General features: G+C 64.2%; 3 protein-coding genes across 10 annotated transcripts in view; 1 reads left to right on the top strand and 2 right to left on the bottom strand.

Moving 5' to 3' along the window:
- The window catches only part of MAST3 (microtubule associated serine/threonine kinase 3), a 28,416-nt gene extending 21,938 nt beyond the window's left edge, over window positions 1-6,478 (bottom strand). For 3 of the 8 annotated variants that reach the window (XM_058423634.1, XM_040087019.2, XM_040087022.2), the window contains exons 1-2: window positions 6,414-6,478; window positions 3,538-3,569 (exon numbers count right to left, since the gene is read on the bottom strand). In XM_058423634.1, the coding sequence (XP_058279617.1) occupies window positions 3,538-3,569; window positions 6,414-6,452 (71 nt within the window). In that variant the 5' untranslated portion in view covers window positions 6,453-6,478. Of the gene's footprint in view, window positions 1-1,973; window positions 2,201-3,537; window positions 3,570-6,413 lie in introns of those variants that run through there. The other 5 variants (XM_058423631.1, XM_058423632.1, XM_058423630.1 and 2 more) reach the window with 4 other exon arrangements.
- A 3,009-nt stretch (window positions 6,479-9,487) lies between these two features.
- Window positions 9,488-13,572, top strand: IL12RB1 (interleukin 12 receptor subunit beta 1). The gene is made up of 13 exons (XM_040086763.2): window positions 9,488-9,830; window positions 9,913-10,064; window positions 10,509-10,551; window positions 10,655-10,765; window positions 10,851-10,933; window positions 11,012-11,237; window positions 11,327-11,497; window positions 11,577-11,678; window positions 11,765-11,905; window positions 11,999-12,142; window positions 12,268-12,364; window positions 12,446-12,527; window positions 12,628-13,572. Exons 1-13 carry the CDS (start codon window positions 9,500-9,502, stop codon window positions 13,147-13,149), a joined length of 2,205 nt encoding a protein of 734 aa, XP_039942697.1. The 5' UTR covers window positions 9,488-9,499; the 3' UTR covers window positions 13,150-13,572.
- A 9,095-nt stretch (window positions 13,573-22,667) lies between these two features.
- ARRDC2 (arrestin domain containing 2) lies at window positions 22,668-27,110 on the bottom strand. The gene is made up of 8 exons (XM_040086855.2): window positions 26,793-27,110; window positions 25,893-25,959; window positions 25,646-25,793; window positions 25,203-25,305; window positions 24,679-24,935; window positions 24,411-24,570; window positions 24,036-24,187; window positions 22,668-23,950 (listed from the first exon to the last, which is right to left on the bottom strand). The coding sequence occupies exons 1-8, from the start codon at window positions 27,067-27,069 to the stop codon at window positions 23,897-23,899; spliced, it is 1,218 nt and encodes a 405-aa protein (XP_039942789.1). The 5' UTR covers window positions 27,070-27,110; the 3' UTR covers window positions 22,668-23,896.
- Between the last annotated feature and the right edge of the window lie 587 nt (window positions 27,111-27,697).

Raw genomic sequence — 27,697 nt, 5'->3', positions numbered from 1 at the left:
CCCGCTGCCGCCCGCCCCTTCCCGCCCGGCGGCGACGGGGTTCCCATGGAAACGGGCAGCGCCCCGAAACGGGGTCGGGGTTTCCATGGAGATGGGGGGGATCCCCCCCAAAAGGAGAGGAAGTGGAGGTGGGGGGGGTGAGCGCGGAAAGGCGGCAGCCGCACAAAATGGGGTCGGGGTGACGGTAAGGATGGGGCATCACCCCCAAAATAAGGTCAGGATTGGCCTGGAGGTGGGGCAGCGTCCCAAGAGGAGATGGGGATTGCCATAAAGACAGGGCAGCGCCCCAAAATGGGGTCAGGGTTAGCTCAGAGATGGGGCAGCGCCCCAAAATGGGCTTAGGGTTACCATACAGACAGGGCAGCGCCCCAAAATGGGGTCAGGATTACCATGGAGATTCAACATCTGCCACTGCTGCATTCGAGGGCCACGAATATCATCCCCTAAGTCAGCGGGGGCAGCCCCAAAGCCTGGGGATTCCTGGGAGCACCCCGCCACCCGTGGGATGCGTCCTCCAAGGGCACCCGGCCGGCAGCGTCCTGGCAGCGCCCCGCAAGCTCCCGCCCACAGCGGCTCTCCCGTTCAGCCGGGGAGATCCCAGCACGGACCAGGGACACCCATCCTCCTGCGTGGTGGCACACCGGGGCCACCAGAACCTCCCGAGCTGCGTGGCATGATGGCATCGCCACACTCGCCGGGCCGGTGCCGCAGGCAGAGACCCTGGTGCTGCTGGGCTGGGCAGGGGCTCGGCGCCTCTCCCCTTGGGTGCTGCCCAGCAGCCATGAGACAGCAGCACGGAACTGCCTGTCCCTGTGTCCCTGTGTCCCTGTGTCCCTGTGTCCCTGTGTCCCTGTGTCCCTGTGTCCCTGTCCCCATCCTCATCCCCCTTCCTTGTCACCATCTCATCCCAAAAACTCTCTCCTCAAGGCCTCAGTGGAGCATTCACAAGGCCGCGCTGCTTTTCCCACATGCTGCGGTCACTACGGGGCAAGCGGTGGCCGGGCAGGGCCCCGGAGGGGCCGGCAGGGAGGGTGCCCGTGTGCCGGCAGGGAGGGTGCCCGTGTGCCGGCAGGGAGGGTGCCCGTGTGCGGGCGGGGTACCCGTGTGCCGGCAGGGAGGGTGCCCGTGTGCAGACGGGGTGCCCGTGTGCCAGCGGGGTGCCCGTGTGCTGGCAGGGCACAGGTGCCTTGCTGCCCACAAGTGGCTCTGCCTGTTGCTGAGCAGCGGCAGAGCTCCCCACCGGATCCCGCTCTGCCGGCACCAGCTGCTCTCCCCGGGAGACCGACGGAGGCACCGGCGTCACGCCCGGGTGCCGGGCAGGGGCAGCTCCGTGCCGCGGGTGCCACGGGGCGCAGGGCGGGCTGTGACCGCCGGTGCCAGCACAGCGGGTGCACCTTGTCCCCGGGGCAGAGCGCGGCTGGCACAGGGCGCAGGGCCCGGCCGCCACCTCCATCGGCGGGGCACCAACAAGGGGCGTGTGGTGTTTTGGGGAAGACAGAGGGGGGAGCAGAGGGAGGGAACTCACCCCCCACCCCCGGAGCAGCCCCTCCTCACACGGCGCAGCAGAAGAGGTGACAAAGGAGGTTTCCCAGGCGCCATCCCCGCTCCCACCCTGCTCCCATGGCGGTGCCCTGCCCTGCTCCAGTCTCGAAATCCCCCCTCACAACAGGGGTGCTCAGAGCCTGAGCCTGAGCTGCTGCCGCAACATTCCCATGGGGATCCCCAAAACGGACCGGTCAGTAGCAGAACAAAGCCAGCAGCACGGCCAGGCTGGTTTTGGGGTGTGCAGGGGTTGGCACAGACCCCAGCCACATCACTCCATGTGTCTCATCAAAGACACTCGTACCCTTTTGGGGTGCCCAGGACGTCCCTGGTGGAGGGGACCCGCCTTTCTGTCCCCATCTCCACCTCTGCCCCCTCCTTCCCTGGAGCGGGTGGCCACGGTTCCCAGGGAGGGTTTGGGGGGGTCTTACCTCCAGGGGTGCAGGGTTAGTAAGGGGCTGCAGGGGCTGCAGGGGCTGCAGGGGCTCAGCAGCGTCGGGCTCTGGCGCTCGGAGACAAGCTGCAAGGCAAGATGTGCCGGCGCGGTGTCAGCGGGGGACGGATGGCGCTGGTGGCCCCTCGGTGGCACCGACCCCCGGCTCTGGAGGCGGCCGGGGGCCCAGAGAGGAGGGGACATGGGCTGGGGGGGTCAGGCAAGGAAAGCGAGGCAGAGCCGGAGGGGGAGCGCAGAGGACAGCGGGGACACTGCAGCGTGTGTCTGTGGCTGGGAACGACAGCGGGTGGTCTGGCGCTGCCGCGGGGGCTGACACCGGGAGGCTGCGGGGCCGCAGGAGAAGGGACCAGGACCCGCGGCCCGGGGGTGGGGATGCAGCGGGATAGGAGTGGCCCGGGATGGGGGATATGCCGGGACAGGGAAGCAGAGGGACGGGGATGGCCCGGGATCCTGCCGCCCTCCCCGGGGCCGGTGCCGGTGCCGGTAGCGGCGCGCCCCGCCCCGGCTCCGACTCACTCCAAGGTCAGCGAGGGAATCTTCAGCCTGTCCCGACGCGACTTCATGCCGCCGCCGCCGCCCCGCTCCGCTCCCGCTCCCGCTCCCGCTCCCGCTCCGCTCCCGCCGCACCGGCTGCCCCCGCGCTGGGCGGCTCCCGCGGGCGGGCGGCACCGGCGGCCCCGACGGGGCTCCCTGCTCGGCCCGGGCCCGCCCCCGCGGCTCGGCTCGGCTCGGCTCGGCTCGGCACAGGAGCCCCCGGGTACCCGCACACCCGACCCGGCCCGCCCGGTCCAGCGGCGGCCCCGATCCGCACCGCTCCCGGGATGTGCCGGGGCGCTGCCGCTGCTGAGACACCGCAAGCCCGGCACAGCCCCGGCACAGCCCCGGTACAGCCCGGTACAGCCCCGGTACAGCCCGGTACAGCCCCAGAGCATCCCTAACCGTGCCGGTATGGCTGCAGTGCATCCCTAACGCAGCCCCAGCGCTGGTGCCGGGCATCCCCAGCACGGCCCCGGCACAAACACCCAGGGCAGCTCTGCAGCAGCCTCCTGCTACAGCCGGTGTAGCCCAATGCACCCCGGTACTGCTCAGAACACCCCAACGCACTTACAGCAGAACACAACACACCCCAGTACACCCCAGTAGTGCTCAGAACACCCCAATGCACCCCAGGACACCCCGGTACTGCTCAGAACACCTCAGTACACCCCAGTACACCCCAGTACACCCCAGTACACCCCAGTACAGCTCAGAACACCCCAACACACCTACAGCAGAGCACAACACATCCCAGTGCACCCCCGTTAACCCCAGTACACCCCAGTACACCCCAGTACACCCCAGTACACCCCAGGAGATGTACAGTCAGGTCCCTCCAGTGCCAGAGAACACAATGATGCCACTCCAGATTTGGGGACAACAAGGCCTGGTGCCGTTCAAAGCCATCCCTGCTGCCACCCACGGTGCCAGTGCTGTGTCCCCAAGTGTGGCCCTCCCAGGGACACCCCACCCCACGCCCTGGGGGGCCCAGCTTGGGGACTTACGCTCTTCCTCGGCGCGGCAGGCTCAGCTCCTTCTGCAACGAGACAAGCACGAGGTGGGGTCAGAGCGTGGCCCTGGGAGCTGGGGGTGCCACCTGCAGGACCCCCAGTCCTGCCAGCCACACCCACACACCTGGCAGCACCCCCACTGCCACACCTGGCTGTCACCAGTGCCCAGGATGAGGGTGACAAATCACCCACCCCGGGCCAGCACAGGAGGACATCCTGCAGTGTCCCCAGGGCTGGTGGCACCACGGCCAGGCCCAGGAGCGATGGCACGAGGGCGGTGCTGTGGGAGCAGCACCCATGTGCCCAGCTGGAGCGTGGCCCCGGGATGGTGGCTTCACCCTGTCCCCACCTGGTCCCCCCCACCCCGGGGGAGGGGAGCAGCCAGCAGCCCCTACGTTATTTATTTTTCCAGCCTCTGGGAATATTTCTTGTCAGAACTGTTTGCTCACAGGTGGTGCAACGGGCCAAAGGGCAGCTGGGGATAGGAACCCAGGCCGGTGCCATCCTCCTGGTGTGCTGGGTGCCATCCAGCTCCAGCACTGCTCTGGTGCCCACCTGAGTGCCACCTGTCACCGCACACGGTGTCACAGATCGCCCCAGCACGCTGTGAGTGGCACAATGTGGACAGGCTGATGTGTGCCCTGGCACACCATGGGATGCAGGCACACGTGGCAGCTGCAAGTGCTGGTTAATGCCCCATCACTGCCCTGACCCTGTGCCCACCAGTCCCGTACCCCTGAGCAGCCCAGACCCATTTTTGGCACAGGGACAGAGCTCCCTGCGGGCTGGAGCTGCTGCCACCCCTGTGGGAGCCCCCAGCAGCACCCATACGCCCCCCAGTCCCCGAGGTACCCACGCCCCATCCTGCTGCCCACGCCACGCAGCCCCTGTGGAAATCCCGGGATTGGGGCGCTCTGCAACGCAGTGATGCAGCAGCATTGCCATGGCAACGGGTGACATCATGCCTGGGTGCACAGGGACTCGGCAGCCCCGGGGCCCACGGGTGCGCGTCTGCCCCGGGGTGGCATGGGACACGTCTGTGGGTGCAGGGACAGGGGACACGGCGTGGGCGTGGGTGTCCCCGTGCACCCAGCACGGGCTGATGCCAGGCCTGGGCTGGGCAAGGGGGTACAGGGTCCTTACATGGAGGGGGAGCCCCCCAGCCCCTCACCCAGCCCGGATCCCCACCCACACCTGGAGCTGTGCCACTGGCCACCAGCCCCTGAGCAGGGGAGTGTCACGCTGAGGGTTTTACTGCTCAGCCGTGTGCAGACGGAACAGCGGGACGGAGGAGTGTCCCCCCTGCTCACCCACCCATGGGTGCAAGAGCACAGAGAACCCGATACCCTTCACTGCCAGGGGTTCTCCAGCCACTCTGTGTCCCCAGGGGCACCCAGAGCATCCCCCAGGGGCCCTGAGGACCCATGTGGGGAAGTGTCACGGAGCCAGCACCCCCTGGGTGCCTGATACACCTGTCCAGCACTGTGCATCTCCCTCCAGCAAGCCCCAGTGGGAGCCAGGATCAACCATCAGCTGATCCCGGTGAAGACAGCATCAGGGACAGCCCCAGGGGTGGCATCAGTGATGGCATTAGGAATGGCATCAGCGACAGAATCGGGGATGGCATTGAGACAGCATCGGGGACGGCATCGCTGCTCAGCGCTTTGGGGTTAAGTCCCTGTGGGAGCCCCTTCCCAGCCCTCCTGCCACGGGCGTGTGGGCACCCAGCGGGGTCCCAGGGCTCTGCCCTTCCCGAGAGCGCCAGGAGCGACACCCAGAGCCGAGAGCCAAGAGCCCACGGCCACGGCTCTGTCCACCCGCATCGGCGGGGAGGCAGCTCCCGCACAGGGCTCTCTCCCGGGCTGAGCGAGCGGCGGAGCGCAGCTGCCCGCGGAGCTGCCGGCTCGGATGAAGGCAGCGCCGTGCCATCCTCCAACCGCCCCGACAGCTCCGCCCGGGCCCCCCGGATCCCGCAGATGGGGATGGAGGCGTCGGGGTCACCCGGAAAATCCGGCTCAGCGCTCAGCTCTGCGAGCCGGGGGGGTCCCCAGCGATCACCGGGGAGCGCCGGGGGTCCTGCGGCAGCGGGTGCAGGATGGGCAGGAGGGTGGGTGTCCCTCTGCCTGAGGCAGCGGGAACGCCAGGCAACAGAGGGGCTCAGAGAGGGGCTGGCACAGCGGTTCGGCACCAACCGGCATCGGGAGCCGGGCTGGAGGGACCGCGGTGCTCCCACGGGAGCCCCCACACAGCTGGGTACCCCCCACCAACATCCCATGGCATAGCTGGGGCTCAGACCCTGCCAGGCTCCTGTCCCACCTCTCACACACTGCTCACCCACAGCACCCACCTCTCACCCACAGCACCCACGCGGAGCCCCCCACTCCCACACGCAGCACCCACTTCTCGCACACTCGCACAGAGCACCCAGCTCCCACCCGCAGCACCCACCTCTGGCACACGCAGAGCCCCCCCCTCTCACCCGCAGCACCCACCTCTGGCACACGCAGCACCCGCTTCACACGCACCCAGAGCACCCACCGCTCACCTACGGCACCCACCCTTCGCACCCCCACCCCCGGAGCACCCACCCCTCAACTTACAGCGCCCACCCCTCGCAGACCCGCATCCGGAACACCCACCTCTCACCCCCAACACCCACCTCCCGCCCGGAGCACCCACCCCTCGCTCACAGCACCCACCTCTCACCCACAGCGCCCGCCCCCCGCGTCCCCGCAGCTCCCACCCCTTGCGGACCCGCGCCCCGCGCAGCCCCCGGCCCGGGCTCACCGGCACCGGGCTCCCCGCGCCCCCTCCCGCCCCCGCCCCGCCGGGCCGCGGTGCCCCCGGTGCCCCCGGTGCCCGGTGCTCACCTGCAGGCCCCGGCGCCGCAGGATGCTGGGCTCGTCCATCCCGCCGCGCCGCCGCCGCCTCCCGCTGCGCCCGCTCCGCCCGGTGCGCCCGGTCCGCCCCGCCGGTGCGCCCGGGGCGCCGCCCAGCGGCCCCGCCGCGTCACCGGACACGCATCAGCACCGAGCCCGGGGCTGGCACGGCGTGGGGCTGGCACGGCATGGGGCTGGCACAGCACGTCACGGAGCTGGCACAGCTCGGCGTGGGCCTGGCACGGCATGGGGCTGGCACGGCATGGGGCTGGCACGGCTTGGCGTGGGCCTGGCACGGCATAGGGCTGGCACGGCATGGGGCTGGCACGGCATGGGGCTGGCACAGCACGGCATGGGGATGGCACGGCATGGGGCTGGCACAGCACGTCACGGAGCTGGCACAGCTCGGCGTGGGCCTGGCACGGCATGGGGCTGGCACAGCATGGGGCTGGCACGGCATGGGGCTGGCACAGCACGGCATGGGGATGGCACGGCATGGGGCTGGCACAGCACGGCATGGGGATGGCACGGCATGGGGCTGGCACGGCATGGGGATGGCACGGCTCGGCGTGGGGCTGGCACGGCATGGGGCTGGCACAGCTCGGCATGGGGCTGGCAGGGCATAGGGCTGGCACGGCACGGCATGGGGATGGCATGGCATAGGGCTGGCACGGCATGGGGATGGCACAGCTCGGCGTGGGGCTGGCAGGGCATAGGGCTGGCACGGCACGGCATGGAGATGGCACGGCATGGGGCTGGCACGGCATGGGGCTGGCACAGCATGGGGCTGGCACAGCATGTCACAGAGCTGGCATGGCATGGCATGGCATGGCATGGGGTTGGCGTGGCACAGAGTGGGGCCGGCACAGCACAGGATGGAGCTGGCACAGCACGGCATGGGGCTGGTATGGCACAAAACTGGCATGACATGGGGCTGGTGTGGCAGGGGGCTGACACAGCATGGGGCTGACATGGCATGGGGCTGGCTCGGAATGGCACGGAGCTGGCATGGTACAGCATGGGGCTGGCACAGCACGGGGCTGGCATGGTATGGAGTTGGCACAGCACAGCACAGGCCTGGCACAGTATGGCATGGGACCCACATGGCCCAGGGCTGGAATGACACAGCACAACATCAGACAGGAAGACATGAGGCTGACATGGCATGGGGCTGAAATGGCACGGGGCTGGCATGGCATGGCAAGGTGTGGGGCTGACGGGGCAATGCTACATTCTGGGTTGGACACAGTCTGCCTGGCTCAGTACAGCCCAGTATGGCACAGCCTGGCATGGCACGGCACAGTATAGCACATCATGGGGTTGGCAAAGGCTGGCACAGTCTGCCTGGCTCAGCGTGTCCCGGCACCGCAGAGTCTGGCGCGTCATGGCACAGCATGGCATGGCACAGCACAGCCTGGGGCCTGCACAGCACAGCACGGGCCAGCCCAGGCCTGGCACAGTCTTTGTGGCTGGACACAGCCCAGCGCAGCAGCTCTGGCACACGCACGATGGCCTGGGGCTGGCACGGGCTGCCTGGCATGGTACAGCCCAGCATGGCAAGGCCTGGGGCTGGCACAGCAGGGCCTGGGGTTGGTGTGGTCCAGCCTAGGTCTGTCCTGGGCATTACGGAGTGAATGACCTGAGGCAGCACTGCCCAGTACCCTCCAGCATGGCACAGCACAGCCAGGTGTGGCACAGCATGGTCCAGCATGGCCTGGCCTGGTTCAGCATGGCACAGCCCAGCCCAGTCCTGCTGTCTGTTGTGGCACAGCAAAGCCCAGCACGGTTTGATTTGTACCCCCCACCCCGGACAGGAACAGGGGGGGCACACCGAGAGTCAGGAGGTGCCCGGGGAGCCTCTGTGCCCCCATCCCGGCTGTGCCCACGCTGTCCCGGCACAGGGACACTCCCGCCGCCCTCCGGCCCCCAGCGAGGGCCGCACAAGGGGCGGCTTTCTGCGGGAACAAGGGCGCTCTGTGCCCGGCCCTCGGTGCCACCCGGCTCCACCGTCGCGGGTCACCCGCCCCGTCACACGGCTCTGGCGTCCCGGTGCCACCGCGCTCTCCTGCCTCACTGGGGCTTTGTTCTCGCAGCGCAGGGAATGAGTGTGGCTCTGGGGACAGAGCCCCGGACCCCCCTCCCAAAAAAAAAAAACCAACCCAGAGAACCCCAACCTCGGAGATTCACCCAGTTACGGGCAGAGGAGCAGAAGCACGCTGTGTGCAAAGGAAAAAGCAAAGAAATAAAAACCCCAAGCAAAACCGCCGAGACTCATCTTTGCTTACCTTGCTCTTCTCCCCGTGCCGGGGCACGTGGAGCGGCCGCGGGGCAGGGCTGGCTTCATCCCAGCAGCCGTGCCCGCCAAAAAAAAAAGGGGATATTCCGCTTGCTTTCTCTTTTGTTTTTGGTAAAAGTGGGGCAAGCACTCACGTCTAGGGCTCTGCCCTGCCTGGGGACGGCACATTTCGGCAGAAGAGGAAACCCCAAGCGCGGGAAGCTGCGCTGAGCACCGGGGCTGGCGCCACGCCCGAGAGGGGCACCCGCGGGGTACCGGGGCATCGGGCAGCCGGGAAGGGCAGCGGAGCCCCGGAGCCGGTGCGGGACAGCCCGGGTGGGCGATGCTGGGCTGGCTGCTGGCGGCGCTGGCGGCGCTGGCGCAGGGCGGTAAGTGCTCCTGCGGTGCTGGCAGATGAGAGATAACTTCAGAAGACTTTCAATGAATGATTCGGGGGCGATAAGACCTGGGGAGCTCCCGGAGAGAGATGGGAGATACTCACCCAAAACCACAGGGACGGAGTAAAGATGGTGAATCTGGCAGCGGGCAGGAGCCGGGGCGAGCGGCCCCGGCCAGCGCCGCATCGCCGGGGAGGGGGAACACAAGGGGAACACGGGGGGCTTGGGGTGAGAATCGCTGATGCAGCTGCTCTGATTCCCCGTTTGAGCAACACGGCAAGCAGGCAACCTCGGCCCCGCTGCTCCCTCCACGCACGGGATGGAGTTTGGGATGCAGGAGCCTCCAGCCACCGCCCTGTCCCCGCAGGCCCCGTGCCCGCCCACGTCGTGTCCTGCTGGAAGAAATGCAACACCTACAAACCGTTCCACTGCTCCTGGCCGCCCCTCGGCCCCGCCGGCAGCACCTCCTACACCCTGAACTTCTGGTGAGTTGGGCAGCGCGGCGGGCAGCGGGGAGCCCAGGGGATGTGTCCCGGATCCCACCCTGCGCCCGCTCCCTCCCCAGCTTCGAGAAGCGCAGCCTGTGCCGCCGGTTTGAGGTGGGCACGGCGACCAAGTACAGCCCCTCGCATCACCAAGTGTACACCTTAGAGAACACCACGGCCTGGGTGGAGGCACGCTGGGGGGACCAGGCCCACAGGACCCCCAACCACACCCTTCACCTCGACAAGGCTGGTGAGTGCCCCAGGGACCGGGCTGGCAGCCAGCACCAGCGCTAAAAACCGCCAGGCCACCCCAAAACGCCTCATCTTTGCAGTCAAACTGGATCCACCTCCTGCTGGGACGCGCTTCTCCAAGACTGGCGGCCAGCTGAGGGTGCGGGTGCCACGGCCACGGTGCCACGGCCTGGAGCAGCCGCCACAGCGTGAGGCTCGCTTCTGGAGGGTGGGAGACAGCAGCTGGACACAGGTAAAAAAGCTGTTTGCTGGAGCTGGCAGGACAGTGAGGAGCATCACGGCAGCCCAGGGAGTGTGGGGGCTCAGTGATGTCACTGTCCCCCCCCAAACCCAGCTGTGTCCCATCTGTTATCGGTTCTGCCTTGGCCATGGGATCCTGCTGCTGCCCATAACAGGATTCTCAGGGATTACACAGACAAAACCCTGGATTATACTAATGACGACAATGGATCAAATCCGGATGCTTGTCCCCAGTGAAGCTCTCACAGCTGGGGACCCCCCATCCCTCTCAGTTGTGCCAGGAGAGCCCCAGGATTGAGAGAACCCCTGGCCACCACGTCCCCTGCACTGTTTGCCTCCCCCAGTCCCTGGGATGTTTGGGGATCACATTTATTGATGTCCCAATAAAATACTGGTTTTACGGGGTGGGTGTCTCCATGCCCGGTTCTCTCTGCAGGTGACATGTGAGACTGTGATGGTGACAGATGAAGATGACTCAGGTTGGTTCATCCTGTGGGGTTGCTGGGGACAAGCACTCCATGGTGGCCAAAATTCGGAGAAAGGAGGGGTCACGCCCCAGCTGACCCTGCCACCCCTCTCTAGTGACCTGTGCCCTGGGGGTCAATGGCACCTTCGTGGTCCAGCTCCGGCACAAGCCTCCCCACTGGAGCAGCTGTTGGAGTGACTGGAGCAGCAACATCTCTGTTCCGGAGGGTGAGGAAGAGGAGAGGAGCCTGGTGAGATCCCAACAGCTCCCAAAACAATGATGATGGCTCAGTCAGGCTCGTTCCTCCCGCAGAAATCCTGGAGAGCCCGGTGCTGAGCCACCAGCTGGGCGAACTGGGCAGAGACGGGCAGCGGGTGCTGAGGCTCAGCTGGCAGGTACGGCAGCATCCCTGGGGGCTCTCCTGGGTGTCCCCCACCATTCCATGCCCCCAGCCAGCCCCTTTTCCTCCCCAGCCAGTCCTCAAGGAGCAAAGGGATGTCACCTACAAGCTGGATGTCCACATGCTGGCGTGTGACTGTGCAGACTCAGATGAGGAGGACAGTGTGGAGCTGGGCTGGGAGGTGACAGAGCACAACCTCACTCTCTCCGGGGCTGAATACGAAATCCTGCTGACCGCCGTCAACGCCGCGGGGCCGGGGCCGGCGCGGCAGCTCCGTGTGCCGGCAGAGCAGCACGCAGGTACCTGCCCCAGAAATTCCCAGCTCCCCCGGCAGCCTTCAGGGCGGGTTTTTTTCCAGCTACCCCGAGTACCCCCCGTTTCATCCCAGATCTCAGCTTCAAGGAGATCAGCGTGGCCGGCGGCACCGTGACTGCGCGGTGGGAAGCGCCGGTCCCCGGCGACGCCTTCTGCTTCGAGCAGCAGACACTGCCAGGGCCTCCCAAACAGGGAGTCTGCATCCAGCAGGAATTCCCTGCCAACAGCATCCACGTGGAGAGAGGCAAGGGAGCGCCCCAAGCCCCCAGCTGTCCCCCCAGCCGGAGGCAGAGGGTCTAAGCAGCACCCCCGTTCCTCCCCAGGAGCGCTGGGAGCGCCGGGCTGTCACCGCCTCGCCGTGCACGGCTGGGACCCCGAGCGGGGCTGGGCCACCTTCGCCCTGTGGCACCGCTACTCCAGAAACGGTGAGTGTGCCAACACGGAGCACCCGCACTGCTTTCACTCCAGGAGGGGATTCCTGAAATAATCCCCCTGGGTTTTTCACACGCAGATTCGCTGGCGGTGCCCATCAACATCAGCACCGCCGAGGCCGCCGTTGTGCTCCGGTGGAAACCGTCCCCACGTGCCGCCTGTCCCAGAGCGCTGGCCAAGTACCTCGTCTGCCACGGGGCTGAAGGGGACAACGTGACCTGTGAGTGGGACCCCCCGATCCCCGTGGGGCAGGAGGAGGGTGATGCCCGCAGGCAGCTGCCAGACTGCCCCACATTCGGTTTTGTTTGGCCAGACAGTGAGGTGGACGCCACGGCATCAAACTACACCCTCCAAAACCTCCAGCCTGGCACAGCCTACAGGGTGGGTGTTTGGGAGGTGGCAGAGGACAGCAAGAGGACCTGCAGCGCTTGGAGGCTCTTCCAGACCAAGGCGCTGGGTAATGGCTGGGATTCCCACTCCCGTGGGGTGCTCACTCCACTGAGTGCTCTCCCCCACCCCAAAACGTCTCCTGTGTCCCTGTTGGGGACTGGGATGTCACCACCCGGCCGTGCCGATCCCCAGGTCCCCATGGAGCAGCGTGGAGAGGCAGCCTGAAGTACCTGGGCATCTCGCTCGGTCTCCCCGCCGCAGCTGCCATCTACCACCTGAGCAAAAAGAGGTGACAGAGCACCCTCGTCCCCAAAGCCGCTGGGGCCACCCCCAGCACTGCCCACCCCCTGACCAACCACTCCCTCCCCAGAGCTCGGCGCCTCCTCCTCCCACCCCTCCCCAAGCCCGTGGGCACCAAAGCCATGCAGTTCTCGGACGGCGAGATGAGCCAGGTGAGGTGTGAGGTGCAGGAGGGGGCAGATCCCACAGCCCCAAACGCCCACGCACAGCCCTGACACGGGATGTTCTACCCCAAACCCACCCAACCCTTAGGGCCAGCCCCGGACAGGCCTCCTGGAGCCCTCGGAGAGGTTCAACCCAGCCGAGCTGCTGCTGACGGAGCAGAATCCCAGCGAGGAGATGACTGACCCCCAAACTGACCCCCAGACTGACCCCCAGACTGACCCCCAGACTGACCCCCAGACTGACCCCCAGACTGACCCCCAGACTGACCCCCAGACTGCGGTGCCACAGCCCGACGTGTCGCAGCCCGGCCCCGCGCTGGCAAAGCCGGTGGCAGCGGTGGTGACGCCGCCGGGCTGTGGGGAGGAGCTGCCCTTCGCCTACCGCAGGCAGGAGATGCTGAGCCCGGGGGATTCTCCAGCCTCCGGCAGCACCAGCTGCACCGGGCACACACCCGGAGAGGAGGAGGAGGAGGAGGAGGAGGAGGAGGAGGAGGGAAGGCAGGGGCTGCACCAGCCGCTGATCCCCATCGCCCTGCTCATCTCCGACAAACCCATCATCATCAGGGATGAGGAGCGATGGGATCCCTCGCCGGAGCAGTCGGTGCTGTAGCCATCACCGGGCTGGAGCAGGGGGGATGGAGGGCAGGAAGGGCACGGGGGTGTCCCATGGAACGCCGAGTGGGATGTGAGTGCCCAGTCCGCGAGTGGCACTGGGACTTCCAGGGGGTTTCTGGTTTCCAGGACAGGGAAGGTGATGCCTTTGGATGCAGCATTGCACCGGGACAGGTTTCAGCCACGTCATTTCCAGCCTCAACCTTTCACCAACAATAAAACCCGAGCGAAGGCGGCTGCAGAGTCTGGCTGGGACAGAGGGTATTTCCATGCCTGGACTGGGAGGAGAGGCAGAGCTTCATCCCAGCTGGTTGCTCCCTCCAGAACCAGTATCCAGATGGGGACACAAAAAGCCCCAGCACCAAACACCAGCAACCTGCAAAAAACAGCAACAATAACAACAAAAAAAGCGCAAAAAATAAAGGGAAAAATTAAAATAACTGCACAAAGCAGCAGGGCTGAGATGATTTTTCCTCGCCTGACCCGAGCAGATTACAGCATGGATTTAGAGCCGGGGTTCAATCCTGTGGAGGACGCAGCCAGGCAGCCGGGGTGGGGGTGATCCTTGGGGGGCCCCCCAGCCCCTTCCCGTGGGGCCACGCCGCCGCCTCGGGCCTTATCTGGGACAGAAAAAAAAAAAATTGTGGCTTTCTGTGACTGGCGCGGCGGTGTTCACTTGCTGAGAGAGCAAAAAAAAAAACAAAAAAAACCCTCTTAAAAACCTAAAAGCTACGTGAATTTAGTAACACGGGGAAATCCAGGTGCGGCAGCCGCGGCGTCTCAGCCACTGACGCTCGCCCTCCTCGCTGCCGCTCTCGGCTCCACTCGAGTTTTGCAAAGCGTTCCACTCAAATTGCACTCGCGGCAGCGGGCGGAAACCGCGGCGATGCCGAGCGGAGACAGCGCTCCGGGGCGGCACCTTCACCCACAGCCGTGCCAGGGGCGGCCGGGGTTGGAGTTAGGGCAGAAGGGGACACGCGGGACCCCCGTGTCAGCAGCGCAGTGTCACCAGCGCCGTGTCTCCAGCGCAGTGTCGCCAGCGCCGTGTCACCAGCGCCGTGTCACCAGCGCAGTGTCACCAGCGCCGTGTCACCAGCGCAGTGTCACCAGCGCAGTGTCACCAGCGCCGCGCCACCAGCGCCGTGTCACCAGCGCAGTGTCACCAGCGCAGTGTCACCAGCGCAGTGTCGCCAGCGCAGTGTCACCAGCGCAGTGTCACCAGCGCCGTGCCACCAGCGCCGTGCCACCAGCGCCGTGTCACCAGCGCCCTGTCGCCGCCGGCCCGCCCGGCTCTGCTGCTGGCGGAGCCACGAGGTGGCACCAGCCCCACGTCCCCACGGCGATCCCCGAGCTCTGGGAAGAGCAAATCCATCGTTCCCTCCCTGCGCGTGTCGGGAATGTGTGCCAGGAGCGTCGGGCAGGCCCCTGCGCCCTTTGCCTCTCCGGCCCCCCGCACCCCTGGGATCGGCTGGAGGGGGAAGATCCGGCATCCTGCCAGGCGGTGGCCCAGCGCAGGGATCAGATTTAGGGATTTTGTGGGGATTTGGGCGATGCCAGGCTCACTTCAGGAGGAAGTATCGCGTTACGGGCGCTCCAGGCACGTTCTGGTTTCAGCCCCGGCCCCGTTTACAGCCGGGTTTGGGGGTCAGAGCCGTGCGGGGAAGCGCTGGGGGTCTCTGGAAGCTCAGCACGGTTGGGTGGCGGCAGCGAACACCCGGCCCGGCTCCGTGCCAGCGCCGATGCCAGTTACTCATTCCAGCTCACGGAACGAGGTCACAGCCGGACAGCCAGGCCCGGCCGCTGCATCAAAAACACCCCGGGCAGGGAGGGGACACCAGACCCCCCTCAGTGCCCCCACGGGGATCCATCCCACCCGTGGTGCCACTCACATCCCCTCTGACACCTTCAGGGGTGGCTCTGTCCCCAGCAATGGCTCTGTCCCCACCAGTGGCCCCGGGCGTTTCTCCCCACACGTGCCCCAAGCTGGCCAGTGCTCTGCCAGGAACACGGTGCCATGCGGAGACACGGTCGTGCCTTGGAAAACTAATCAAGCCAGGCTTGCCAATTAGTCCTAGCTGGCTCAGGAGTTGCTAATTAGTTTAAATTTCACAGGACTGGTTTCCAAATGAGTCCCCAGGCGTCACACTGAGCTGGGTGACCCAAGGACAGCCGCCAGGCCAGCTTTTGCAGCCAGGATGTGACCTTGCCTGCTCCTCTACCCCAGCGCAGCACCCAGACGTGCCACAGGGCATTGGTTAGGCCTGGCAGGAGCCAGTGCCACCCACAGCCCGGGGACAACTCATTGCACCCAGCGGGGGACTCCTTACACCAGCGGGGGATTCCTTCCAGGACAGCTCTGGGATACAAAATCCATCCCAGCAGGGAGGACAAAGGTCAGCCCAGTCCTGTTAGGATGCATCAACACCAAAGTCACTCCATGGGATCCCCTGTCCACGCCAGCGGTGCCAGCACTGCCCACACACCGCGGGTGACAATGGCATTTGCTGGCACAGGCGTGGAGCATCCCTGCCCTAAAGGGAAAAACCCCTATTGTCCCTATTGTCCCTATTGTCCCTATTGTCCCTATTGTTCCTATTGTTCCTATTGTTTCTATTGTCCCTATTCTCCCTATTGTCCCTATTCTCACAGGGTCCCTGTGCTGTGTCCCCAAAAGTAAACGGCACTGGGCACACGTGCACGTGGATTGACCTGGCTCCACTTGCTCCTGTGGAGTGGAAAATTCAGCGCTGCATCCCAGGGAAGCAGCTGGGGCAGCCAGAAGGGGCTGCAGGGAGGTGATGGCAGCCTGGGGGTTTGCTCTTGGCTCCCTGATTTCATGGAATCACAGCGTGGTTAAGGCTGGAAAAGCCCTCTAAGATCATCGAGTCCAATTATTCAGTGTCCATCCACCACCAACCCACATCCCCAAGTGCCACAGCCATGCAGCTTTTAAATCCCTCCAGGGCTGGTGACTCCACCACTGCCCAGGACAGCCTGTGCCAGGGCTTGACAAACCTTTCCATGAAGAATTTTTCCATAATATCCAACTTAAACCTCCCCTGGTGCGACTTGAAGCCATTTCCTCTTGATTTTGGGGGATGTGATCTCAGAACATAAAACAGCCAGCGGGGTTTGCTACAGCCCCATCAACATCAGCTCTTGGGGGCCTGAGCCCCTGCAGAAGGAGAGTTGAAGGCCCAGAGTGACATTTTAACACCAGATTGGGATGTTTTGCTCCCAGGTTGAGAAGTTAAACCTATTTTCCAACCTCGGGGAAACCTCCCTGCAGAGCCACAGCCTGGCAGAGGAGAAGGTCACAACTTGGCAACCCCCTCCCTCATCCATCCATCCATCCATCCATCCATCCATCCATCCATCCATCCATCCATCCATCCCTTCCCCAGCCCCTTTCCTCATCCATACATCCCTCTCCCAACCCTTTCCCTGCACCCCTCACCATTTCCTGCTCCCTAAACCCCATCCTGGAGAAGAGCTGATGCCAGTGAGAGGTTTGAGCCCAGCCTGACCACCAGCCCTGGCCGGGAGCAGGATCATTTGCCGGGCAAAAAGCCATCGCTGCCACCACCTCCACAATGTCACCCGCTGCCAGGCAGATTAGGTGACTTAATCCCTAAGCAAACAAACTGATCCCTGGGATTTTTTTTTTTTAATTATATTTTAAGCAGAATTCAAGGGCTGCAGACAGCTCATCTCATCCACCCCCCAGGCACTGCAAAGCCCCGGGCAGGATATCTGACTGTTCCCTGTGGGTGGGGAATTGGGACTTTTCCTCCCTAAAAAAATGCTTCTGGGATTTTTCTTCCACTTTCAAAAAAAATAAAAAAAAAATAAAAAAATATCCCCAAGCGTTGCTGGTACAGACATCCCAGCAGGGAAGGGAAGGGGCTGCAGGGCCCACAGCTGGACAGACGGACACATGTGGCCAGCGAGCCGCCGGCAGCAGCTGGGCTCAGCTTGTTTTGAAAGTCACGGGTGTTTAAACGCCGGCGTTTTGCAACCATTCGGTGTCACAACAACAACAACAGCTCGGTTCTACTTCGCAAACAGGCCCCGGGGCCGGCCCGGCTCTTTCCTGCTCACGTCAGCTGCAGCTGCCTCAGCCGGGCTGTTTCCAAACCCAGCCACGGAAATCGACTCCAAGCAGCAGCGAAAGTGAATATTTCATCTTTTCCCCTCCACCGAGAGGGGCCCGGAGCTGCCCCGGGGGCAGCGCTGGGTGCTCAGATCGCTGAAAACCCCTCCGGGATGCTGCGAGCTCCAGAACTCCAGCCGGGAGAAGTGGTTGAAAAAGCATCTTCTTCCTGCCCGGAGCGGCCGGGCCACGGCAGGAAGCGTTTTCTTCTCGGCACTTCGAATATTCTCGGATGGCTGCTCGCAGCGCCGGCAGCCCCTGGGGCAGCTCAGCCCCTGGCACGGCCGAGAGCTTTCCAGGCTTTGGCAGAGGCAAAGCAACAGCTATCGAATTTTTGGGTTGGGGTTTTTTTTTCTTTTTTTTTCTTTTTTTTTTTATTTCAACGGAAACTTTGTAATAACCGTAAAAGAAATTGTAAACTCAGGGTGCCGGGAGGCGGGCGGCCGCCGCCGTGCGCGGCCCCGGGTATCGGGTGATCGGGAAGGGGAGGACGCTGCGCCCTTATCGGCACACGCCTTCCCTGCCCCCTTGGCAGCCCAGCCGGCCAGAGGTTCTGCAGCATAAACATATTTTGCTCAAGCAGACGGCCTGAGTTGAGCTGAGGACAGCTCGATAACCGGAGAGCCCCCCAAAAAATCGCCTTTTACGGCAGCCTCCCCCATCTGTCTCATCCCAGCACGCCGCCAGCCCAGCTTTGCGGCGATAAACACGGGACCAAGAGCAACCCCCCCCCTTCTCGCAGATTCGCTCCCGGGGTGTTTACAAGCTCTTTGCGAGCAGATTGACTCTCCCTCGTATTTTTTTCACGCGCCAAAACCGCCGGGAAAGCGGAGGGAACCGGCTCGAGCCCCCCCGGGACCGCCCTCCCCACCGGCACAGCCACCTCCAGCCAGCCGGGAGCCCCCGGGCTATCGCTGCCTCCATCGCTGGGACGGGATGCGGTGGCATTTACGCAGCTGCTCGGCAGGAAAATCCCTCTCCGTGCTCCACATAACCCCTCGCGTTTCGAGATAACTCCTTCAGGCTCCCTGATGGGCTTGGGGAATGGGGAGGGGGGTCACTGCAGGCGATGTGTGAGCATCCCTGCGAGCCGCCTTGGACCCTTCTCCCCCCAAACCGAGCTCGCTCTGAGGGTTTTTGTTGTTTGTTGTTGTTGAAATCAGCTCGGATTTGCTGCTTCTTGCAGGGCGATAGGGAAGGAGAAAGGAGCAGAGCCCGGTTTGTGAGGACTTTGAGGCTGGGGCCTGTGTGGAGGGATCAGAGCGGGGTTTGACCAGGCTGCCCCGTCACTCCGGGGTGACAGCCGCGTCCCCAGGGCACCCAGAGCAGCTCGGCAGTGACCGCGGAGCCCCTCGCTCCTCCCCGGTGCCACCCGCCACTCGAACGAGGTTCTGCGCGCTGGGCTCCGCGCTGGGATGTCACCGTGCCACCTGCGCACGGCCGGGGGATGCGGCACGGGCGTGCGCACACACCCGCGGCGGGACGGGGATTTCTCGGGGATTTCTCGGGGATTTCTCCACGGTTTCTGAAGCGGCGCCTGGGAGTGACAGCAGAGCCAGCCGGGGTGTGGAGCGGCGCTGGGAGCAAAGTCCCACCGCGCCACATCCCCGGCGCGGGGCACGGCCGTGTCACCGCACACCCCAGCCCGTCCCCACGCGTGGCGTGGGAGCCCTGCCCCGTCCCCAGCTGTCCCCAGCTCCCTGTTTGTGTGCCAACACATCACGTGGATGACCCGGGATGGAGGGGAGGGGGGGGGGTGGGATTATTTATTTTTCTTTAAGCGTTGTTGTTGTTGTTGTTGTTGTTTTAACAAAGCCAAAATATTTGCGTCCCCACGGGGACGGCTCTGGGTCACTGAGCACGGCACGCCACGCTGGGGTCCCGGCAGGAGGGGGGGACACCCGGCTCCGTGGGGAGGGTCCGGTGCCGGCGGCTCCATCCCTGGCGCTGTCCCCAGTGTTGTTTATACATAGACATGTTTGTGCGCGGCACCGGCCCCTTCCTCGCTCCCAAACAACTGCAGGAAAGTCAAAAAGTCACCAAAATTTTCCATTGCCCGAGGAAGGGAAGGAGCGAGGAGTGACTGTGCAAGGGGCCGGGCAGTGCCAACAGCGAGGGACCCCAAATGAGGGGTCAGACCCAGAAAAAAAACAAAGGTTTGGTTTGGATAAAGCGAATAGAAGTTTGCTGCAAAGACAACGCCGGCAGCACCGGCCACCACCGGCGTTTGGGGGTGTCCCGGTGATGTCACCGCACGATGCTCGCAGGGCACGGGACGTGTGGCACGTGCAAAGCGGCCAACCCGGCAGCTCCAGACCCCGTTCTTCGCCGTTCAAAAAACCGGTTTGGAATTAAAGAAAGGAAAAAAAAAATCCTGCGGTTTCTCGGCAGTTTCCCCCCCGCAGCCGGAGGGGCTCGCTGCCCGCACCAGGCTGGGGGAAAGCTGCGATTCCTGTCGAGCCGGAGGGAGGGAGAAGCCCCGGCGGAGGGATGCGGGGACTTTGCCTGCGGTTTCCGTGGGCGGGAGCAGCTCCGGCAAACAGGCGGCTGAGTCAGCGGGCGGAGGGCGGCCGCGATGCCGCCCCGGCATGTCGGGGTGCACGGCTGCTTCCCGGAGCCCCTGGCAGAGCTCTGCCGCACGGACGGGAGCCTCGCAGTCCCACACCTCAAAGATGCTGCCGGGGTCAAGCCGTGCCGTCCTCAGCCCCGGTGCTTCTGCAGCGCCGGCGGCTTGGAGCAAACCCAGAGCAAGGCCTGGTGTTGCTGGGGGCTGTGAGTGTCCCCGCGGTGCTCAGGGACCCTGTAACCGGGGCTGGGCAGGTCCCCGTGCTCCCGAGCCTCCGTCAGCACCCACAGCTGCCCCTCAGGGTGCGAGCGCTGCGAGCCCAGCCTCGCACCGGCCCAAGGATGCTGAATTTGGGCAGCGCCCGACCCCGGCGCGGCGACAGAGCAAATCTAGATTTATCATCACCGCCCGTCCCCCCTGCAAACAGATCAGCACCCGTGGGTGCCCCTGGGCAGGTTCTGGGGTGAGCTGCACCCCGCAGGGCTCAGCCCAGCTGCCGTGGGGGAAGGCGGTGCTCGTTTTGGGAGCTGGACGGGCGCCCGGGCCGGAGGCAGCAGCGGCGCAGCTAATCCCGGCCCTCGCGGGGCTGCGCCAGCCCCGGCACATTCTGTCCCTGCCAGCGGGACGGCCACCAAGCTTCGCGTGTCACCGGCCACGCTGGCCCCCGCCACGGAGCCCCCAGGCCGCAGGACAACAGCAGCCTCAGCTGCAGGCTGGGGTCACCGCCATGGCACCGAGCGGGGCGGGCTGGGGAAGGGGGAGCCCCCCCAAAATGCCGCCGAAAGGGGAGGCAGGACCGGGGTGTCCCAGCGCCCTGCAGAGCCGGGAGCGCGTTCCCAGCAGCGCCCGGCCGAGGCAAGGGGCTCTCACGATTTTGGGATCGAAAGGCGAAGATGACAGGATAGAGGAGCAGAGCAGGGGCTGGGCTGGGGTTCCGCGCCCCTCGCGAGGAGCGGATTCTGACGGATGGTCCGGGCGGCATTTTCCAGCGCACGGGGCCAAGAGCTATAAATAATCGCGGCACTGTAATTGCATCACGCGCCTCCTGCCCGGGGTCGGGGCTCGGTGCTGCCGCGGCATCGCCGCCAGGGCACGGGGCCGTTCCGGCTCAGCGGACCCCCAGGGAGCCCCAAACTCCCGGGCTGTACCAATAAACATGGAACAGCCCGGGCTGTTCAATCAGGACTTTGGAGCCGGGGCAGATAAACAACAGAAGGTTGGAGGGAGCACCGGCAGCGCTGCCAGCAGTTGTGAAAGCGCTGCCTGGAAGGGTCTGCACCATGCCCTGGCTCCAAATGTCCAGACGAGGTATTTTTAGCCCCTCCGGGGTTCAGGATTCAGGAGTGCAGCCCTTTCCTGGCAGGAGCCCCAGCTTGGCCGTGCCCCCCCCCAACCTCGCTGTGCTACTGCCCGACTGTACGAGAAAAAACCTGGAGAGAAAAACCTGGAGACAAAGAATCCCCGCTGGAGAGACGGCTCTCACACCGGGAGCGCTGCCCACCGGCATCGGGTTCCCCGGGCCGGCGTGGCCTGGCCCGCGGTCCGTCACCGGGTGATGCGCTTTCCCAGGAAGGCAGAGCGGGACAGACACGGGGTGCTGGGCGCTCGCCCCCCCCGCTCCGGCCCGGGGAATAAACATCTCCTTGTGCAGCCGGGGCAGATGATCCGGGGCTGACCAGGAGCCCCCGGCCATGCCCGCTGCTCGGCGTTTGCCGGCACAGAATGGTTCCCTTGTGCCTGGCTGGGCTCAGCCTGGTCACAGGGCTGATTTCGGGGCCATCCTCACCTGGGGGGTGCAGCGCTGTGCTTCGTGTCCCCTTTGATGTCACCAAAAAAAAAAAAAAAAAACCCGAGAGGCCGCGCAGCACCGGCCACCGCTGCCAGCGGCAGATCCAGACACGATCCCCCCCCAAAACTGGGATGTAAACAAATTAAACTAATTCCCTGCGAGGCCGGTTAATCCTCCCCCGGGAAGAATTAATCAGAGCACCGGGGATGCCAAATAAAAAGCAGATTTGAATAAAGGTTGCAGGAGCACCAGGTTCTCACAGGCAAACACAGGGACAAGTTCTCTCCCCTGGCCCAGGGCAGGAGCACGTGCTCTGATGCAGCTGCGGGGCTGAGCAGCTCAGCAAACAAAAAAAAAAAAATAAATAAAGGGGAGGGGAAATCACATTCCAGTGGCAATATTTTCAAGCAGCACAGTCCATGGAAGAGCAAACTAAAGCCCTGATTCAAACCCTGCCTCGCACGCACCAAGATTTGCCGTGCCCAGCAGAGACGTGGAGCACAGAAACGCTGTGAAAAATCAAATTCCAGCCCAAGGAAGCAGGCGAAGGACGCTCCTTGCTCTTCCCACACGGCAGCAGCTCCCAGGCAGCACAGCATGGGGCTGATCCCGAGCCTCCTTGGGACTGGCTGAGCCAAGGCAGGAGTGTCCCAGCTCCCAGCTGGAGCTGCTGGGTCCCTGCCAGGCTTCCACTGTGTCTGTCCTCCAGGAGCCTGGACGCAAACAGGAAGCAAGCCTGGAAAAATCCAACAGGTTTGCTCGCAGCCCTGCAGCGCAGGTAAGGGGAGAAGTGCCAGAACTGCACAGACGTGGAGGAGCTGGAGGCTCAGGAGACCAACCCTGCCGGGGAGCAGTGCTGGCCGAGTGACCCAGTTAATCCCAGCGCAGGACTGGGCCCAGGGTGGAGCTGGGCGTCTGCAGGGCAGCGAAGAGAGAGCAGGGAGCACTCCCACATGCCACAGACAACGGGAAGCAGAAAGAGGAAGATAAAACTATCCAGGCAACAGATTGGTTTGAAGAATTTATTTCAGACATAAAAATTCCCCCACCGAAAAGTTGTACAAAAAGAGTAGAGACAAAGAGTGGTCATTACAAAAGTGTTCACAGATAGAAAAGACTCATCTGAGCAACCCCAGCACAGAGCCCAAGGCACGCTGTGCACGGCCACGGATTGTCTCAGCGAGGGAATGCAAAGGTCCTCGGCCCCCAAACTCTGCTCAGGTCCCCCTGCAGCGAGCAGGGTCAGCCCCTGGCTCCTCACCACAACATCCAGCTCCCCCTTCCCACCCCAGTGAGCACAGGCTGTTGTCCTCACCCCACCTGGGCCCCCAACACCTCTGTGGGCGCAGCACCAAGGACTCCCAGTCCTGAGGGATTCATCCAACTCCACAGCTCCCATCAGCACCTGTGGCTGCCACCAGCCTTGGACTGGGCTTCCCTCTCTCTTCCTTGGCCACCAGGCACAGCTCCAAGGCCCTGTGCTGGTAGCACAGTTTGGGGCCGGTTTCAGCCCCATCCTGGGAGAGGCACCAGCACACCGTGCAGGTTTGGTGCTGACACTCACAAGCCAGCCTTCCTGCTCTCAGTAAACGGCACCAAAACACTGCCACAGATCATAAATTCATCTCCCAAGTCCTTGTATCAGCCCTTGGAGGCCTTTTGAGTTTGGTCAAATGGCTCAAACTGTTCCCCCCCGCAGGTACCCGCAGGCTTGTGGCAAAGATTATCAGCAGTGGCTGAGCCCTCTGCTTCATCCAGCCAGAAAAGGACCTTTCACTGCCTCGGGGACCTGCAGTCCTGGTGAGCCACAGGTGAAGGGCTCCACCTGCATCACCCCAGGGCCCAACCCTGAGCACCATCCAAACATTCTCCAGTAATCCTGAGAAATGCCTCCGAGCTCCCGCTCTCCACGCCAGGAGCCGACGGGAATTTTCGGAGCGCGGCACTGCAGGCAAGGAGAGAGCGACCTCGGCTCGTGTTCCCTGCTCGAAGCCCAAACCCCGGGGCAGTTGTGAACCCTGCTCCTGTCCTCAGCACACGGAGCCGCTCCACGGCGCCAGCCCCTCGTGTTCTCCCGCCCTGCCCGCGCCGGCTCCGGGCCCGTGGGAGTCACGACAGGAGCGGCCGAGGGCCGTGAGCGGGGTCGGGGTCTCAGGTCCCCGTTTCCAGACCCAGAGCGCTGTGAGGGTGCAAGCTGCCATCCCCAGGGATCGTCACACGCCGTCAAAGTGCCTCTCTCAGCAGGTCATGCAGCGCGGGCGGATGCTGTCTGACGCGGGGTTCGGATCCACCTGCAGAGCCAAGTCCAGAGTCAAAAACCTCAGCGGTGGAACGTCCCAGCCTCCACCAGCCTCCCAGCCCAGAGGGATTCATCACCTCTGAATACAGCGGAGGCGGTCGGAAGCGGAATTCCTGGATGTAGGCGAAGAAGGGACCCTCCAGGATGTCCCCGAGCTCGCTGCGGCACGGGGGAGCCAGGCTCTGCTCGGCCTCCGGGCTGGACACGACTGCTGAGTACTCAGGGGGGGCTGAGGAGAAAGGATAACCATCAGGGAACAGCAAACGCTCACCAAAAACAAGGGACACGCAGGTAAAATGACTCCAAACCCACTACTTCCCAAAGCCTCCCAGCTCCCAGGAGATTCACCAAAAAATTAGGTTCAAAAAAAAGCCAAAACAGGCCCAGCAGAGAACTTTTGAGTCTCGCTGTCCTGAACAGGGGGTTCATCCCAGGGAGAAGGAGATGCTCACCCTCCAGCTGCTCCGGGATGGTGCTGAGCCACTCCAGGTTGACGCTGTACTGGCTGCTGACACTGGAGGTGCGGCTCCCGAAGGGATGCAGCGGGATGGTCCCGATGACAAGAGGCAACTCAAGGAGCAGCTTGGACGTGCCAGGAATATCCACGCAAACCTGCCGAGACACAGAGCAGCAGGGAAGCTCAGCCGGCGGCGTTTTCCCAGTCTGGAGGGGCTGAGCTCCGCAGGGAATTCCTGGGGAGCTCTTGGGGAGCTGCCTCACCTTCAGGGAGTATTCCACCTGGATGATGCGGCACTGCAGGATGGACGGCCCCACCGGAGGGATCTTCAGCGCCCGCCCGTGCCACACCTCCCGCTTCCCGGCCGGGATGGGGTCCCCAGAGATGCTGGTCACCACCGACTTCTTCTGCTTCTTGGTGCCCCGGGCGATGAAGGTCTGGGTCTGGATTATGGCTGCCTTGGGCACCACGGCGCGGCTCGTGCAGTTGTCGATCTCGGCAAAGATGGGGATGACCTCTCCTGCCAAAACAGACACACACACGTTGGAGGAGGGGAGGCAGAGCCCAGTCCTGCCCCGAGGAATTGCTGCACTGAGGGGTGGTCACGCTGTCTGATGGGGCAGGCACGTGGCTTCATCCAGGAGGAAGGTCCCAAGGACGCTGCCCATACCAGGTGCGCACACCGAAGCTCTCTGATTTCCTGCCAGCTCGCAGTGACCCAAAGCCCCTCCTCTGGGCTCTACCCCAGGGCCCACCGAGGTTCAAGGGCCCCAGCAGCTGGTCTCACCTGGGGTGTAGCCTTTTCGGTCAATCTTGGCAGTCACAGACACTTGGCCACGGTTGCAGTACCAGGCACGAGCAAGTTTCTCCTTGGCACCTGCCTGGGGAGCCTGGAGAAGGGGAAATATTCAGGCTATTTAGCAACTAAGGATGAAACTCAAAGCAATCACCTCCCTGGCACCAAGAACCTGCCGGGGAGCATCAGCAACTTCTCAGGTATCTGATGCAAGAAGCTGTTGCAATGCATTAAAGTTTCCAAAAACAAAGAGGCACAGCTGACCTCTGCCCAGCCCAGGTAGCGCCGGAGGGCACAAGTTCCAGGGGGGAACATATTCCCTCTGGAAACCAGGCCTGCACTGCAATGCTGAAGGGGAGGCAGACACCTTCCCCATGGGCTTCCTGGGTACGTTTTGGATGCCAGAGCCCCGGGGTGGAGCAGGGGGAGCTCACCAGCAGCGCAGGGGTGTTTATGTCGATGGGTTCAATCACAGTGAACTCCTTCTTTGCTTTCTTCACTGTTGACCAGGGTCTGTGCAGCTTGGCCTTCACCCAGTAGCGCACACTGCCATGCTTCCCCTCGAAGGAGGTGGCCAGGGTCCTGGGCACGAGCAACAAACAATTTTAGAAGGGTTTTGCTAAAAAAAAAAAACAACCCTCATTTCCAAGATGTCCTCTCCCCCCAAAAACACCAACTTACTCGGGGAGCTGGAAGGTGAAGGGGAACTCGTGCCTTCCTGCCTGCAGGACAGTGGCCTCACCATTGTCTGTGGGCAAAACAGATTGAGGAGGATTAACTCCTCCTGCAAACTTCCTCCCCGGGCGGGTCGCAGAGATGTGCAGCACCCAGCAAGGAGCAGGACGAGGGCACAGCAGAGTTTCTGCCAGGGCTGAGCTGCAGCAGCTGTGACACAGGAGCTGGGCACTGTCTGCATTCCATGACCCAGAGGCACCTCCTCGGAGAGCTGGGCAGCTTCCCCAGGAGGGCTCTGCTTCATCCTGCAGCCCTTGCTGCACAGCTTTGAGTGAGAGCCCAGGGTGCCCAGCTGGAGGGCGAGTGGCCAGCCAAGCCCCCGTGCCCCACAAGAGTCTGCACCCCAGGGCTGGAGGGAACCTCAGGGGATCATTTAGGCCAACCCCTGCTGCCCAAAACAATCTCCTGATCCTGAACCTCCACAGTTTTCCAACGCTGCTTCCCTGCCATGAATAGCTCGGAGGAAAGGGGGAGTCTCGTCCCTAACCGAGGTGCCCCGATCTTGCTACCCCAAGATTTCGGGATGCACCCGGAACGTGAGGCGTCCGCAGGGACCTACACAGCCCATTCCCAGAGCGCTCGCACCCTAAGGCACCCCTTGCACCCACATTTCAGCTCGCTGGTGTGTCACCAAGCACCCAGCAGCCAAGCTGTCCCCAGATTTCTGCAGTTTTAGGGTGCCACGCACCCAGCATCGGCGGCTGCCCCAGGCGCCCAGATTCCAGCCGGTTGTGGTGCCCGGAGCCCCCAACAGCCGGGGGGTGTCGGGGCTGCCCCAAGACCCGCGCTGAGCTGCCCCAGCCCCCGGGGGTGCCGGCGGTGCCCCTCGGGCAGGGGATGCCGTACCTGGCGGCGCCATCAGCGTGTCGCGGTGGCTCAGAAACTCCACCTGGTCGCTGTAGCTCTGCGTGTAGGCGGTGCTGGAGCCGGCGCTGCGGGACTCGGTCCAGTGGACGCGGGCAGCGCCCATCGCCCGCAGGCGCAGCGCCCCGAGCCGAGCGGCCGCCGCCAGCTCCAGCACCACGCGGCCCGACACCGCCTGCCCGGGGCTGAAAGCGGCGGGGCCGTCCCGCTCCGAGCCCTCCAGCACGATGCAGAAACGTTTGAGGCGATCGAAAATCATGGCGCTGCTCGGTCCCGACCGGCTGGATGCGGTTCTGCCCTGCCGGCTCTGCCCTGCCCGGCGCGCCTCGGCCCCGCTTTAAGCGCCCGGAGCGGCCGGGGGCGGCCCCGGCGGGGCGGGACGGGACGGGACGGGCCGGCCCCGCCGAGCCCTGCAAAACAAGGCAGGGAGCATGTGCGGATCGGCCCCTCGGCGCGGCTGGCGACGGCTGCCCGGGGGGGTTGAAGCCTGGGGGGGTGTGTCCGGGCCCAGCGGGGATCCCCGGTTTTATCCCGGTGCGGCACCGAGACATCGCCGCGGAGACGTGGGCTGGGCAGGCGGTGAACGCTGCCAGTGCTGCCGGGTCGTTCAGTGCCCCCCAAGACTCCCTGCAGCTCCCATCCTTGGCCCCCAAGCCTTTCTCTAGCTTCTGTCCTTGCCCCACAAATTTGCCTTCCAGCTCCATCCTTGCCCCCCAAAATTTCCTCTCCAACTCCCTCCTTGCCCCCCAACTCCCTTCCAGCTCCCATCCCTGCCCCTCAAAACTCCCTTCCAGCTCCTAACCTTGCCCCCAAAAATCCCCATTCTTGCCCCTTAAAATCCCCATCCTCGATCCCCAAGCCCTCCTCTAACTTCCATTCTTGCCCCC

Source organism: Hirundo rustica, chromosome 26 (genome assembly GCF_015227805.2).
Source record: "Hirundo rustica isolate bHirRus1 chromosome 26, bHirRus1.pri.v3, whole genome shotgun sequence".
NCBI classification, from domain to species: domain Eukaryota; kingdom Metazoa; phylum Chordata; class Aves; order Passeriformes; family Hirundinidae; genus Hirundo; species Hirundo rustica.
This window is presented reverse-complemented; position numbering and strand designations above follow the sequence as displayed.

Coding starts and splice junctions, on each gene's coding strand:
- IL12RB1 (XM_040086763.2), top strand. CDS start 9,500: ATGCAACACCTACAAACCGTTCCACTGCTCCTGGCCGCCCCTCGGCCC. Junction 10,552..10,654: donor GACAGATGAAGATGACTCAG/GTTGGTTCATCC, acceptor ACCCCTCTCTAG/TGACCTGTGCCCTGGGGGTC. Junction 12,365..12,445: donor TACCACCTGAGCAAAAAGAG/GTGACAGAGCAC, acceptor CTCCCTCCCCAG/AGCTCGGCGCCTCCTCCTCC.
- ARRDC2 (XM_040086855.2), bottom strand. CDS start 27,069: ATGATTTTCGATCGCCTCAAACGTTTCTGCATCGTGCTGGAGGGCTCG. Junction 25,960..26,792: donor CACGCTGATGGCGCCGCCAG/GTACGGCATCCC, acceptor TTTTGCCCACAG/ACAATGGTGAGGCCACTGTC. Junction 24,188..24,410: donor CATCCCGGAGCAGCTGGAGG/GTGAGCATCTCC, acceptor CTTTCTCCTCAG/CCCCCCCTGAGTACTCAGCA.